At 45.3% G+C, this 15,294-nt stretch overlaps 2 protein-coding genes across 3 annotated transcripts in view; one reads left to right on the forward strand and one right to left on the reverse strand.

The window, feature by feature from the left end:
• Positions 1–552: 552 nt before the first annotated feature.
• On the reverse strand, positions 553–15,257 carry FBXO2 (F-box protein 2). Of its 2 annotated transcripts, none has more exons than XM_081203252.1 (6): positions 14,682–14,990; positions 9,713–9,983; positions 7,504–7,630; positions 4,545–4,640; positions 3,508–3,643; positions 553–1,357 (listed from the first exon to the last, which is right to left on the reverse strand). In XM_081203252.1, exons 2-6 carry the CDS (start codon positions 9,963–9,965, stop codon positions 1,223–1,225), a joined length of 747 nt encoding a protein of 248 aa, XP_081059378.1. In that variant the 5' UTR covers positions 9,966–9,983; positions 14,682–14,990; the 3' UTR covers positions 553–1,222. The 2 variants fall into 2 exon arrangements, with proteins under 2 accessions (XP_081059378.1, XP_081059377.1); XM_081203251.1 differs by having other exon boundaries at positions 556–1,357; positions 9,713–9,966; positions 14,682–15,257.
• LOC308591988 (F-box only protein 44-like) overlaps positions 4,879–15,294 on the forward strand; it is a 51,278-nt gene continuing 40,862 nt past the window's right edge. Inside the window, exon 1 of the mRNA XM_081203227.1 lies at positions 4,879–4,909. The gene's annotated coding sequence lies outside the window, so the exon portion shown is untranslated. The remainder of the gene's footprint in view (positions 4,910–15,294) is intronic.

The following is a 15,294-nucleotide window of genomic DNA, read 5'->3' on the forward strand; positions in this document are numbered from 1 at the left end:
GCAGCAAAAGCGGGAGAGGATTGACAGATAAGAGTAGGAAGAAACATCATGGACAGAATAAATGTCACACACAGGAAAAACAATGACACAGAAAGAGATCTTCACTTGCAATCTCATGTGTCAACACAAATAGAAGTTATAAATACTGCAGCTGTTGTATAAGGGATTACTGTTATGACAGGAACGTGAATGAAATCAGTAAGATTTTGGAACACAGAAACAAAGTAAATTATCAAACCATCAATTCTAATTAAAGATTTTCTTGTTTTACAGAAGTATGTGTAATGTCTCTCGTATTTTTTCCGTGTAACATTTTTACAAATCAGTTTCATTTGTTGAGACATTGGGGGGGAGGGGGGGAGGGGGTCTCGGGGGGCGATGTTTCTATTTTGCTTAATGTATGTAGGGTTTGGTGTCAGCGTTGCTCTTGCAGGTTCTCTGCTGTTCATTTGTGTTTCTTTGGTGGTGAGAGAGGTTGGGGGTGGCCTAGGGGGTGGCTGTTCATTTGTGGTTGGCTGTGGTGGTCTTCGTTTTCATGTGTGAGTGGGGTGGGTGATTTGGATCAGGTTAGCCATATTGATTTGTATGTTGTTGGTGGATCATTGTCATTGTCTTGTTGGGCTGTGTATGTGATAAAGGGGAGCCATACCGGGGTAAAGGCGTCTTCTTCTATTTGTCCCCGTGTCAGTTTCAGTTTATTGGTTAATTTTTCTAGTAGGGCCATACTATTTGGTACCACTGGTCCATGCTTACTCCTGACAGGTCTCTCCAGTGTCTGGTTATGGTGTTTCTGGCTGCTGAAAGTAGGTGGGTTATGAGTGCTTTGTGGTGTAAATGGGCATTGTTGTCTTGGAAGATGTTTAGTAGGGCCAATTCTGGGGTGATGTCTAATTAATACTCAGTATTTTAAAACATTTTACATCCTCGGTGAAGTGGTTACTGCTATCCTATATTTTTTTAACACACAAGCCAGCATCATATTATTCTACATTGCTGGAAGACCCAGGGAAACACTTTTAACGTAAGAAAGCACTTTATTTTCTCTCTTGCTTAGGGAAATTCCAGAGAAATAGATCGCAGCTAGTGTATAAATCCTGTTGGGCATTTAGCGTCAGGTTTCATCCAGCCCTGAGGACAACCATGCTAAGTTCACTCTGGCCTCGCTGAGGGATGGCATGATGCGCAGGCTCCTAAGCAGCTCCAGGGCTCTCCGATTCCGCCACTACGGCTCCACAGTCACGCTGCTGTGCGTCACCCTTGCGCCATACCAGCCCTTCCAGTAGACCGTGTCCTGACCGCCGTGTTCAAAGCGAACGAAGCAGACCCCGGGACCGTAGTCGGCAAAGGTGTGGGTGATCTTGGGTGCAGGAGGAAGAGAAAAAGGCAAGAGGGTTAGAGGAAAATATTTGACCCCCCCCCCCAAAAAAAAGTGAAGCATAGAATTGGAAGGCACCTGCTGCCAAAAGAAAACGGACATTATTTATGTCTGCTACAACAGCAGCAAGAATTCTAATAGCACAAAATTCGAAAACTGGAGAAATACCATCTAAAGAACAATGGCAAGAAAAAACGATGAGCTATGCAGAGTTAGCAAACTTAGCGGACAAATTGCGAGAAAAGGACAACAGGGACTTTGAAAAAGAATGGGAGCCGTTTACAATATATTTGCAGAAACACCCAAAAAAAATGGACTCGTTGGCAGGATTTAAATAAACATTTACAATTTTTTTTACATAAAACAAGGAACATAACACTGTGATATTATAGTATTGTATATAAACAGCAGAATGTATCATTTGATGTAATAAACCAGAAATGGAAGCTGAGGGAAGTCAACGGGGGTGGGGGTGAAAAATTAATGTTTAGTATTGATTTTGGATATTCGTTTTGAAAATGGAAAATCAATAAAATGATTTTTTTAAAAAAATTGGAAGGCACCTAAGAGGACATCTGGCCCACTCAGGTCTGGAGAACCTTTGGCTCTCTGAAATGTTGCTGGACTACAACTCCCATCATGCCTGACCACTGGCCACGCTTGCAGGGGCTGATGGGAGTTGGAGTTCCATTACATCTGCAGGGCCCAAGGTTCCTCACTCCTGATCTACATCAGGGTTTCCCAAATTTGGGTCTCCAGCTGGTTTGGGACTACAATTCCCATCATCCCTGACCACTAGCTAGGGATGATGGGAGTGTAGTCCAAAAAGAGCTAGAAACCCAGGTTTGGGAAGCCCCGATCTAAATACACTGACAGGAACTCTGACAAGACAACCAACTGAAGTGGCTAAAAATCCATTCAGCAATATTGGCTAACAGTGGAAGCCTAGAATCAGAGTATTTGGGGATGGGGTACCAAGGAGGTCACATGATTTGCCTCCCTTCTCAAGGCAGGATCTGCATCAGGTGTGGGGAACCTTTGGGCCTCCAGATGTTGCCGGACTACAACTCCCATCACCCTTGGCCACTGACCACGCTTGCTGAGGCTGATGGGAGATGTAGTTCAAGGAAGCAAGAGGCATCATTACAGCCAGGCAAAAGCACTCCAGGTGTGCTCCAGGTGAGAGATGCGGCTTGGAGAGGGGTCATGCCCTATCCTGGTGGCCTGGCTGTCGCGAATTCTCCGCGGCGCTTTAGCAGAAATGCTCAGAGTTCCCGGTTCTTCAATGCAGTATATTTATTGCGAGCTATATATCTAAGGGACGCAGGTGGCGCTGTGGGTTAAACCACAGAGCCTACGACTTGCCAATCAGAAGGTCGGCGGTTCAAATCCCGGCGACGGGGTGAGCTCCCGTTGCTCGGTCCCTGCTTCTGCCAACCTAGCAGTTCAAAAGCACGTCAAAGTGCAAGTAGATAAATAGGTACCGCTCCGGCGGGAAGGTAAACGCTGCTCTGGTTCGCCAGAAGCAGCTTAGTCATGCTGCCCACATGACCCGGAAGCTGCACGCAGGCTCCCTCGGCCTATAGAGCGAGATGAGCGCTGCAACCCCAGAGTCGTCTGCGACTGGACCTAATGGTCAGGGGTCCCTTTACCTTTACTATATATCTACGGGTTATAATACACGAGCCGTTAATACAATCAAACAGAGCACCTGGCTGCACCTTAAGGCAAATAGGAAGACCTCTAACTCTCTCTCTTTCTGACCACACTCCTCTACACCACACCACTTACTGCTGGACAGGTTTCCCTTTTAAACCGATGACAGCCAATCAACTGACACAGCACTTGCATAGAAAGTATTGCAGGCTGATTACATCAGCCAGTTGCATCAGCTAGCAAACTCAAGCCTGCAGACTTACTATCTCACACAGCATTCTGTGAATCCCAACACTGGCAGAGATGCCTGAAGGGCCACTTTCAGGCTCCAGGCCTGAGATTTACAGATGTACACAATATATACGGGATCAGTTACTGATGTCCACAAGCCAAGCCGATGCTGGAAAAAAGCAAAGCGAACTGGGAATGCTTGCGACAGGAGACACCCATGGGCAGGTCCCTCCATCAGCACCTACCTCGGTCCATTCGCCCTCGTTGCCTTGCGGGACGGCAATGGTGTCGCTCACAAACTCAGCCAGCACCTCCTCGGTTGAAGACAGGAGCTGCACTTTCAAGTTGTAGAGGCAGCCAGCGTCACACCGGGCCGCATACCTGCAGGATGAGACCACAACACCTGTGACTGTATAACTTGAGCATGAGCCAGTCATGTGAAGCTGGCAGCGGAAGAGCCAAACACAGCTTGAGGCTGTCTATGATGCACTGGGCAATAGATATAGGACGTAATATAGATTTTGACTCATTCTAAGTTAGCAAAAATGTATAAGACAAGTACAAATATCTGCTGGAAATCTAAAGAAAAAGAAGCTACCTTTTATCATATGTGGTGGACTTGTAAGGTAATAATTCTGGGAGATGATATATAATGAAACAGAAAAAAGGCTTAAAATAACTTTTGTTAAGAAATCAGAAGCCTTTTTATTAGGAATTACAGGTACCAAAATACTCAAATTGTTCCATACATAAAGAAAATACTCTTTATGTATGGAACAATAGTTGCCCAGATGTTATTAGCCCAGAGTTGGAAAGAAGACAAAGTCCCTACCAGAGAAAAATGGCAAACTAAGCTGATGGAATACGCTAAGATGGCAAAGCTGACTGGAAAACCCAGAAACCATGAGGAAAAAACTTTATAAATGAATGGGGGGAAATGTATAATTTATTTAAGAGACCTCTGCAAGCAGATGAAAACATTAGCAGGATTTTAATTTCACTTGTAATGTAACAAATACTATGGATAATATGGATTGATAAAAAATATATAGATTATGGAATAATGTGCAGTTGTAAATGTTGACGTTAAGACCCATGGAGGGGATGGGGGGGGGGGAGTCTCGAGATCCTCTTTTAGTATCTACAACATTCCCACAGGTGTAGCATCAGCCGATGGGCAGTGATGGAGGCAGGATTCAATTCTACAGTGGCCGTGTTTGCCAATTTCCCTGCCGGATTCCGACAGGTTCCACAGTCTCTCCACCCCACCCCCCACTCTTACCAGTCTTTCACCACAATTTTAGGCTGGGTGGTGTCCATAAGCTCCTCCCAGTATCCTTCGGCGCGGAGATCAATGACTTGCGACTTACAGCACCACCTGTGACGTTTAAAAAAAGGTTAACACGTGAGAAGAATGTATAATACTGCATACCCTCCAACATGTCTCTGATGAAAATAGGAACGTCCTATTCAATAATAATACAGTGGTACCTCTAGTTAAGAACTTAATTCGTTCTGGAGGTCCGTTCTTAACCTGAAACTGTTCTTAACCTGAGGTACCACTTTAGCTAATGGGGCCTCCCGCTGCTGTTGCGACGCCGCTGCACGATTTCTGTTCTCATCCTGAAGCAAAGTTCTTAACCCAAGGTACTATTTCTGGGTTAGTGGAGTCTATAACCTAAAGCATCTGTAACCTGAAGAGTCTGTAACCCGAGGTGCCACTGTAATAAGAGTTTTACTATTTACACCCCACCCACCTGGCTGGGTTGCCACTCTGGGTGGCTTCCAACATATATAAAAACATAATAAAACATCCTCCCTCTCAGGCCACTCGCTGCTAGTAGCATTCTCGGTGCAATTCCTCTTCCTCATTTGACAGCAACTGCATACCATCCAACTTTTCTCTGATAGAAATAGGGACATCCTATTCCATAATAATAATTTTACTATTAGTACCCCATCCATCTGACTGGGTTGCCCCAGCCACTCTGGGCAGCTTCCAACTTATATAAAAACATAATAAAACATTAAACACTTCAGATGGCTTGGGGTGGGATAACTCCTTACCCTCCAACATTTCTCCGATGAAAATAGGGACATCCTAAGGAAAAGGATGTCCAAACTGTGGGAGGCAGTGAAACTGCAGGAGGCAGTGAAAGACAGGAGTGCCTGGCGTGCTCTGGTCCATGGGGTCACGAAGAGTCGGACACGACTAAACGACTAAACAACAACAAGGAAAAGCGTGTGGCACTGTGGATTAAACCACAGAGCCTAGGACAGAAGGTCGACAGTTCGAATCCCTGCGATGGGGTGAGCTGTTGCTTGGTCCCTGCTCCTGCCAACCTAGCAGTTCAAAAGCACATCAAGTGCAAGTAGATAAACAGGTACCACTCCGGTGGGAAGGTAAACAGTGTTTCCATTCACTGCTCTGGTTCTCCAGAAGCAGCTTAGTCATGCTGGCCACATGACCCCAAAGGTGTACGCCGGCTCCCTCGACCAATAAAGCAAGATGAGCACTGCAACCCCAGAGTTGGTCACAACTGGACCTAATGGTCAGGGGTCCCTTTACCTTTTTAAGGAAAAGCAGGGCATTCTGGGATCAAATCAGAAATTGGGATGGCTTCTGTAAATCTGGGACTGATCCTGGAAAAATAGGGATACTTGGAGGGCATGAAACTGCCTCAAACTATTTGCTATCTGCACTCAATCAAATAGTGAATATGGGCTTGAATACAGCCCATAATATGGGGAGGAGTTCATCCTTCCCTCTATTTCTGATGCTCAGGTTACCGGCGCCATTTCTATTTTAGCCAAAAATGGTACCACCCACAGATTTTTTTTATGTAGGTCATTTAGAGGAGTCTCTTTGATTAAGTAGTTTGTCCATCTTTTAACTCTCTCTATATACATTAAAATGTAAGGTTGTCATCACACAGCGCCCATTGGAGGATCTGTGCTGCTGTGCCATCCACAGGTCATGAGTGCCGGTTCACATGAGGCCCAAACAGCACCACCCGCCCACAAGAATGATGTTACAGAACCATAAAAAGGTATTCGGTTGGAAGAGTATCCAAAGGGACCTGCTGAAAACAGCCCAACGAGAACTGAGCATGCTCAGAAGGGGGAGGGCAGAGGAATCGATTGGAGTGACTGGAACCCTGAGTTGCAGCACTTCACGCTACAACACTTAGGTTGCATGCACATTACTTTCCCCTCCCCCAAACAATCCAGGGAACTGTAAGGTAAAGATAAAAGGTAAGTGACCCCTGGATGCTTAAGTCGGCCCTGTATACCTGAAGGAGCATCTCCACTCCCATCATTCAGCCCGGACACTGAGATCCAGGTCCAAGGGCCTTCTGGCGGTTCCCCCACTGTGAAAAGTGAGGTTACAGGGAACCAGGCAGAGGGCCTTCTCGGTAGTGGCACCTGCCCTGTGAAATGCCCTCCCTTCAGATGTCAACAAAATAAACAAATATCTGACTTTTAGAAGACATCTGAAGGCAGCCCTGTTTAGGGAAGTTTTTATGTTTGATGTTCTATTGTGCTTTTAATTCTGTTGGGAGCTGCCTAGAGTGGCTGGGGAAACCCAGCTAGATGGGCAGGGTATAAATAAATTAAGAAGAAGTAGAAGTAGAAGAAGAAGAAGAGGATTAAGTCCAGTCAAAGGCGACTATGGGGTTGCGATGCTCATCTCACTTTCAGACCAAGGGAGCAGCCGTTTGTCCACAGACAGCTTTCTGGGTCCTTTGGCCGGCATGACTAAACTGCTTCTGGTGCAACGGGACACCGTGATGGAAACCAGAGTGCACGGAAACACCGTTTACCTTCCCATCACAGTGGTATCTATTTATCTACTTGCACTGGTGTGCTTTTGAATTGCTAGGTTGGCCGGAGCTGGGATGGAGCAACGGGAGCTCACCCCATCGCGGAGATTAAAACCGCCATCCTTCCAATTGGGAAGCCCAAGAGGCTCAGTGGTTTAGACCACAGAGCCACCCATGTCCCTGTTAAAAGTGGCATATTGCAGATGGATAAGAAAACCCAAGAAGAGCCGCAGAGGTCCCTATGGTCGTACATCCTGACCCCAGAGGCCACCAAGCAGCCCATAAGCAGGGGGTGACTGACACTAACCCTCTCCATTGTTGCTCCCGTTCAGAGGTATAAAAAGAACTCCAAATTTCAGATGTTCCACAGAGGCATCTTGGCTCAAACCAAGCCACCTTACAGGGCTTTTGACTTACTCAAAAGATGAGACAAAGTATTTATGGACGTCCTCGCTGGGGAATTCTTGCCCAAAATTTCCAGGCAGGTCCTCAATTGCCCAGCCGTCACCTCCATTTTCCACATCCTGCCAATGTTCAAGACCCTCTGTGGGATGGCAGAATGACAACAGCAACATTAAAAATATATATTTATACTTTTCAAGTTTATACATTTCACAAATTTTATACATTTCATTAATTTTACAATTTTGACATTTCAAAATTTCTTCTCCCTCTTTCTGCGGTTCCTTAAATACACATGCATACACACACACATGCATGTACACAGAATACTGTTCTTCCTGGAGGAAAATCTATCAATTTGGTGTTTCCTCAGTTTCTCATTTTCAGTCTTATCGTTCATTTCTCCAAAGCTACACATCACTTTATGAAAAAGGAAAAGAAAACTAGTCCTTATGAAAGCTCAATGGCATGTTAGTGTGAGTTTTTGCCTAACACACCCATTTTTGTATGCAACTGTGCCTAATCAGATATTGTTGGACTACAACTCCCACCATCCCTGACCATTGAACATGCTGCCCGGGGCTGATTTTGTTTATCTATTTTAACAAAATTGATATAGCGCTTGATTTCTGGCGGTTTACAAGAATACAAAATAAAACATTAAAATTATCGGTTTTAAAGTTTTAAAGCTGCTTTAAAAATAATAATCCGAAGGCGGTAAAAGTCAGTTGGAAGCTAAGCGATAAAACACACATGCAACTTCTACAGGTCTGAACGGGCTTGGCTAAAGAAAAAAATGTTTTAAGCGGGCACTAAAGAGAGTACAGCAAACATACCTGCCTGATTTCAAAAGGCAGGGGGTTCCGAAGGGTAGATGCTGCCACACTATAGGATCGATTGCTTACCAGTGCAGAATGGGTATTTGCCAATTCTACAGATGGAAACGGGCATATATTTGGTAAGGTGATCTCGCAAGTAAACTGATCCCAAGCTGGCTGTTGAGAGCTTTCTATACCAGCAGCAACTTCTTGAACTTGGCCTGGTAACAAATTGGCAACCAGGGCACAGCTCTGATGGGAGGAGTTTTTATGCTGACAGGGCTTGCCAGTAGCCCTGCCACTGCACTAACTGCACGATTAAATGCAAGACAAGCCCCACAAAGAGCACATTGTAGTAATCTAGCCTTGATGTCACCAATGCCTGATGGGAGTCGTACTTCAGTAATATCCGGAGGGCCAGAATGGCAAGCTAAGCTGATGGACTGTGCCGAAATGGCAAAGCTAACTGCAAAGCTCAGGAACCAAGAGGACAATTTTTTAAAAAAATAATGGGGGAAAATGTATACTTTATTTAAGAGACCACTGCAAACAGATGAAAACATTCACAGGATTTTAATTTCACTTGCATTGTAACAAATACTATGGATAATATGGATGGATTAAAAATATAGATTATGGAATAATATGCAGTTGTAAATGTCGATGTTAGGACCCATGGAGGGGTGAAGAGGTCTCAAGATCCAGAGTAATCTCTATAGAGCGGTACCTCGGTTTACGAACTTAATCCGTTCCAGAAGTCCATTCTTAAACCAAAACCATTCTTAAACTAAGGTGCGCTTTCCTTAATAAGGCCTCCCGCTGCTGGTATCCCTCCACCATTAGGCTTCCCAGCGAAGCAGGATGAGAGACAGAAGGGGCTCCTTAAGGGCTTGCTCTGGCTTTTTAGGGAGGTGGGGGAAGGGACGGAGGGCAGCCCACCAGTCCCTTCTCCCACCTCCCGGAAAAGCCAGCAAGAGCCACTCTATCTTTAAAGAGCCGCACCGAACGAGCATGTCCGTTGCTCTTGCTGGCTTTTCTTGTTTTCCTCCTCTAAAAACAAGGTGTGTCTTATGGTCAGGTGCGTCTTATAGAGCGAAAAATACAGTATTATCCGGAGGGCCACAAATTAGCCACACACACTCACAATGTATTATTTTTATTCTCCTGCTGTAGATTTACCAGCTCCCCACCCCTTGGGGGGAGCATGCCTTGAACGGGTCAGACAGAAATTCAACAGGCATAGGCTTTTCCAGCCTAAAAGCACAGCGATGGGCAAAAAGTTTCACCTGCCAGATCGCAAGCACCCTGGTGTGAGGGTGCCAAAAGCCACACACGGTGGGTGTGTGGAGAGGGCCACCCTACTGCCAACTCCTATTATTTTTCCAGAACGTTCTCTAGCCACTTGCCTTCGCCGTCCGGGTTCTTGATTAAATTCCGCTTCCTCTTATTCAGGAAGTAGAGCGTCTGCCAACTGTCGGCGCTTTCCTCTTGTGCATCTTCCTCGGCGAAACCCTCCTGCTGGCATTTCAACAACCAGAGGGCACCTCCATCAATCAGGTTTTTCCACTGGGAGCAGACGAGGCGACACACTAAGACCAGTTCGACCTCAGGGAGGGATGCGAAGATCCGGACCAGAAGAGGCTCTGGGAGGGTCTCCATCCTGGAGGAGAGAGCTTGCTAAAAGTAAGGCTACCAGACGTCCCCGTTTCCCGGGGACAGTCCCCGGATTTGCGAATAAGTCCCCGGACAAATTCCATCCCCGGAATGTCCCCGGATTTCATCTAATATCCCCGGGAAATGCAGCAGCGGCAGTCTCAGCAGCCCAGAGCAGTTGGCTCAGGTTGGCTTCAGGAGCTGCTCAGAAGTCCCCATATGATGGTGGTGCAGAGGCTCTAAGATGCAGCTTCCGGGCTGCCTCCACCTTCGCTGACCCCAGCAACCAAGCTGTGAAGGGAGGCTTCATACTGCCTATTGGGGCAGCCTCCCAACTCCTACTTGTGTGCAAGCAGGAGGGGACGGGAATCTCTCAGCTGTGAAGGGAGGCTTCATGCTGCCTATCAGAGCTTGCGTGCAAGCAGGAGGGGGCAGGGATCTCTCAGTTAGGCAACGGGAAGCCTCCCTTCCCAGCTGAGGGATCCCTGCCCCCTCCTGCTTGCACGCAAGTAGGAGTTGGGATGGGGCTGCTACGCTCCAAAAGGCAGCGTGAAGCCTCACTTCCCAGCTGAGGGATCCCCACCTCGCCGCCGCCGCTGCTCTGGGCCCTCCTTCTCCACCTTCCATGCCTGACCCACTACACACCGCTTCCCCACCTCCACCATCACCGAAGAACCAACAACTCAGGAGCGGCCCAGGCTTATGAAGAAAGGAGATAGAAACCTTGGAGGAAGAGGAAACATGGTGGTTGAGGTCAAGACGGTGGCCGCCCCTCTGGCACTGCCATCGCTGTAGCATCAACATCCCAAAGGTGTAGTATTTATTTATTTATTTATTTATTTATTTAAAGTGTCCCTGGATTCATTGAAAAAAATCTGGTAACCTTATGCTAAAATGTACTCGGGTTGTCGCCCTACTCAGAGTAGGTCCTTTCAAGGCATGCCTGACTTAGACCCATTCATTTCAATGGGCTGTTTTCCAATGTTAGTCTTACTTGGAACAGAGCCATTATGTTAATGAACATGCCTAACTTTAAAAAAATATTCTAAAGTACCGGTACTTAAAAGTACACACACACACACAGATATAGGGGAATATGCGCAGCTTGAGGACCTAACATATAGAATAAGAGAACAAGAAGAACATATGTTTAAAGAAGATTGGAAAAGGTTTATTGAATATATGGGGGGAGGGAATTGTGTACACTCGAAAACGATGGCAGCATTAAGATAGATTCAACTGTTGAATTTATCTGAATTTCAAGATTTATTTGAAAAGTAGTTGTAATCTAAGCACGACAGTTGCCTTTGAATGATTTCTGTAAATAATGTATATGAAAGAAAATGATATCGAAATAGAAAAAAGAATTTTTACAAAATAATAATGATAAATTAAAGTAAGATGTTTATTATAAAAGAAATATGGAGAGGATGGGAAGTCAGGTTTGTGTAGAAAATGCATAATTGAATTTGTATGCATTTTTTTGTGAACATAGACATTCTTATTGGACTGATTGAAATGAAGAAAATTATGTGTTGTATATATGTGGAAAATGAACAATAAAGCATTTAAAACATTTTTTTAAAAATAAATAAATTCAACAGTGTAAATAAGTTTTGATGGATGTAGTAATGGAATACAGTCGTACCTTGGATCCCAAACGCCTTGGTACTCAGACATTTGGGCTCCCAAATGCCGTAAACCCAGAAGTGAGTGTTCAGGTTTGCGAATGTTCTTTGGAAGCTGAACGTCCGACGGGGCTTCTGCGGCTTCTGATTGGCTGCAGGAGCTTCCTGTAGCCAATCAGAAGCCGCGCTTTGGTATCTGAATGTTTTATAAGTTGAATGGAGTTCTGGAACAGATTCCATTTTACTTCCAAGGTAGAACTGTCCTGAATGGTTTAGTTGATGTAAAATATGCAGGGATATAAGTTATGCAAATTGAACCATGGAAAGAGAGGAAGGGAAGTCATTGATATTTTAAGGTTGCTTAAGTGAATATTCTAAAATGTAAAACAGAAAATTTAATTAAAAAATACAGGAAAAAAAATATATTTAAAAATACCACCAAATTTAAAACAATCTGACACAGCTAACACCTCGACAGTGGTGCTTTGTTTATGCTAGTTCAGAGTGGCTGGCCTCAGACTAGGAACGCCTGGGTTCAAACCCCCCTAGCCCTGCCAATTCAGCCATCAAACTCCTCAAGAGACCTTGGTTGGGGCCAGTTATTCAGCCAATTTACTTAACAGGGACATTTAAGGATTTTAAAAAGAATAAGAAATAAGCCCATATACCTTCTTTGAAGGGAGAAGGTTTGGCTATCACTAATATGTAACTAAGAGTTAATGCCTGAGTTTGTTCACTTCCTCCTCCCTCCCCCTCCCTTTTTCCTTTGATGATATTTCTTTTTCAATCATAAAAGCGAGGGCAGGCTTTTTTTTAAAAAAAAACTGATAAGTAAGCAGCTGATCAGGAGCTTTTTAAACAGATCTGTAAGCTGTTGTTGGGCACTTTTTAAAAAATGAAGAGCAAAGGGGCGAGCTCATTTAAAATAAATCAATAATTAGACTGCAACTGTAAGGATATGTTATTGGACTCCATGACGAGACAGAATCAGGTAAACAGACTTAGCTTTGGGGTGTGAAAGAGAAACTTAGCAATTTTATAAGCCGCTGCTCATTATCAAAAGAAAAAGCCTCCCTCTGCCTATCGGCCTACTTGTTCCAATGTAACAGAAGCCAAATATATTCAAAACCAACCAAATTAGCAAGCGGGTGTTTAATTAACACCCAGCCCCCTGGATGAGCAATTTGCAATCTCAAGGATTTAAAAATTAGCCTCTGTTGAAGGAAAAGGGAACCAGACAGATTAATAATAATAATAATAATAATAATAATAATAATAATAATAATTTATTTATACCCCACCCTCCCCAGCCATTACCGGGCTCAGGGCGGCTGATGGTCAGCACCACCAAATCTATATAGCATGGGTAGGCAAACTAAGGCCCGGGGGCCGAATCCGGCCCAATTGCCTTCTAAATCTGGCCCGCAGACGGTCCGGGAATCAGCGTGTTTTTACATGAGTAGAATGTGTCCTTTTATTTAAAATGCATCACTGGGTTATTTGTGGGGCATAGGAATTTGTTCTTTCCCCCCCAAAAAAAATATAGTCTGGCCCCCCACAAGGTCTGAGAGACAGCGGACCGGCCCCCTGCTGAAAAAGTTTGCTGAGCCCTGCCATATAGGGTTGGAGATAAGCTTGCATGTTGCAATCCAAAATGCATCTACAGTGGTACCTCGGGTTACATACGCTTCAGGTTACATATGCTTCAGGTTACAGCCTCCGCTAACCCAGAAATAGTGCTTCAGGTTAAGAACTTTGCTTCAGGATGAGAACAGAAATCATGCTCCGGCGGCGCGGCACCAGCAGGAGGCCCCATTAGCTAAAGTGATGCTTCAGGTTAAGAACAGTTTCAGGGTAAGAACGGACCTCCAGAACGAATTAAGTACTTAACCCGAGGTACCACTGTACTAGGGACCTAAGTCCATTTGAGCTTACAACCTAGTTTTATTAAAATTGGTGAGAAGAAGCCAGAGTTTGGCCGCCAATGATCTGATCAGATCCTGCAGGGATCTCTCAAGAATCTGGGTTTGCAGAAGGTCCCATGTTAAGTCCCCAGAAGTATCTCCAGGTGCAGCTGGGGAGAGACTTCTGCTGAAAACCCTGGACTGCTGCTGCCAATCAGTGTAGACAGTACTAGAGGGACCCATGGTCTGACTCAGCATAAGGCAGCTTCCTAGGACAAGGTCCTAAGAAATTGTCTCTGAGACACACTTTCCCCCCTCCCTCAGTCACGAAGCAAGGGGGGGCTCCATCCAGCCTCTTACAACCCCCTTCTTTGTACACCTGCCTTGCAAGGTTGGCCAGTTGTGCTTCTCCAATGACTTGGTAGTTACTGCTACCACCTCCACCGCTGTCCCTTTGAGTCAGTTCCCCACATTCAACCCACATTCAAGTTTTAATTCTGTTAATCAGGGGTCAGCAACCTTTTTCAGCAGGGGGCCAGTCCACTGTCCCTCAGACCTCGTGGGGGCCTGGACTATATATATATATATATTGGGGGGGGGATGAATGAATTCCTATGCCCCACAAATAACCCAGAGATGCATTTTAAATAAAAGGACACATTTGACTCGTGTAAAAACATGCTGATTCCAGGACTGTCCGATTGGGCCAGATCCAGCCCCCGGGCCTTAGTTTGCCTACCCATGCTGTTAATGTTAGTTGTTTTTTCTATGTGTTTAGCCATTCTTGTTTCTATCTGTAAGCTGCCTTGAGTGCCATTAGGCGAAAAGGTGGAGTATTATTATTATTATTATTATTATTATTATTATTATTATTATTATTATTATTATTATTATTACCTTGATGAAAAGATGAAAGATCTCTGCCCCCAAACCTTGGGAAACGGCTGCCTATTTGGAGCAGATAATTCCGAACAAATGAACCATCAAAAGCAACGTCCGTTTATCCAATGACCCATCAAATGCAACGTCAACCCAATACACTCATCCATAAACCAGGAGCATTTGATCCGGGCTCCGTCGACTCGTCTATCAATGATTTATTTATGTTTCTAGAAACGAACTTGCCTATTCTAATTTTTTAATGGGGTAAAGTTGGGAGAGGAAGGGCATTTTTGCAAGGGCTCACGTACCTTCAAGACGTCCGGACTTTCAAGGCTGGGGAGGTAAGGAGTCTGCAGGCGGGCGAAAAGGTGGATTTTGCTGGAGGGGGGTGGGAAAGAGAGGAGTTGCTGCTTTCCGTCTCCTAGCGCAGCATCGCAGTGGTCCCTTTCCTTTCCGTGACACAGCAAGTCTCTGATGTCCCAAGCCTCGTCAGCAAGGTTAGAGAAGAGGAGGAGGAGGAGAGATTTTTTCTGGGGCGTCAGACTCCGCCTCTGGAGCGGGACTGGTCTGATCTTGTCTGTCGCAGGCAAGTAACTTCAGATCTTGGCTCTTGTTCCCTGTGGCAGAGAGAGAGAGAGAGAGAGAGAGAGGATAGAGCGCTTGCAGACGAACCAACGCAAGCATCAAACCAGGAAAACGTGCCCTGCAAGACCGAAGTTCGCTTTCTCTAGAAGAATGTTTGCAGTTAACTTCCAAACCAGGAAAACGTGCCCTGCGAGGAAAACCTTTTCACTGACACTTCCAAGAGCAGTCCCGCGGAAGATGGAGCAAGCTCGTTTGGGTGGGGCCAAAACCAACGGATTCAAACTACAGTGGTACCTTGGTTCCAGTAGTAGATAGGTAGCCGTGTTGGTCTGCCAT

Source organism: Podarcis bocagei (genome assembly GCF_964188305.1).
Source record: "Podarcis bocagei genome assembly, chromosome: 7".
Classification (NCBI taxonomy): Eukaryota; Metazoa; Chordata; class Lepidosauria; order Squamata; family Lacertidae; genus Podarcis; species Podarcis bocagei.

What these genes read in the sequence shown, in the direction of transcription:
- FBXO2 (XM_081203252.1), bottom strand. Translation starts at nt 9,965, where the DNA reads ATGGAGACCCTCCCAGAGCCTCTTCTGGTCCGGATCTTCGCATCCCTC. An exon ending in AAAATTGTGGTGAAAGACTG is followed by an intron (nt 3,644 to 4,544) that starts GTAAGAGTGGGG and finishes CTCATCCTGCAG; the next exon opens with GTATGCGGCCCGGTGTGACG. An exon ending in ACGAGGGCGAATGGACCGAG is followed by an intron (nt 1,358 to 3,507) that starts GTAGGTGCTGAT and finishes CCTGCACCCAAG; the next exon opens with ATCACCCACACCTTTGCCGA.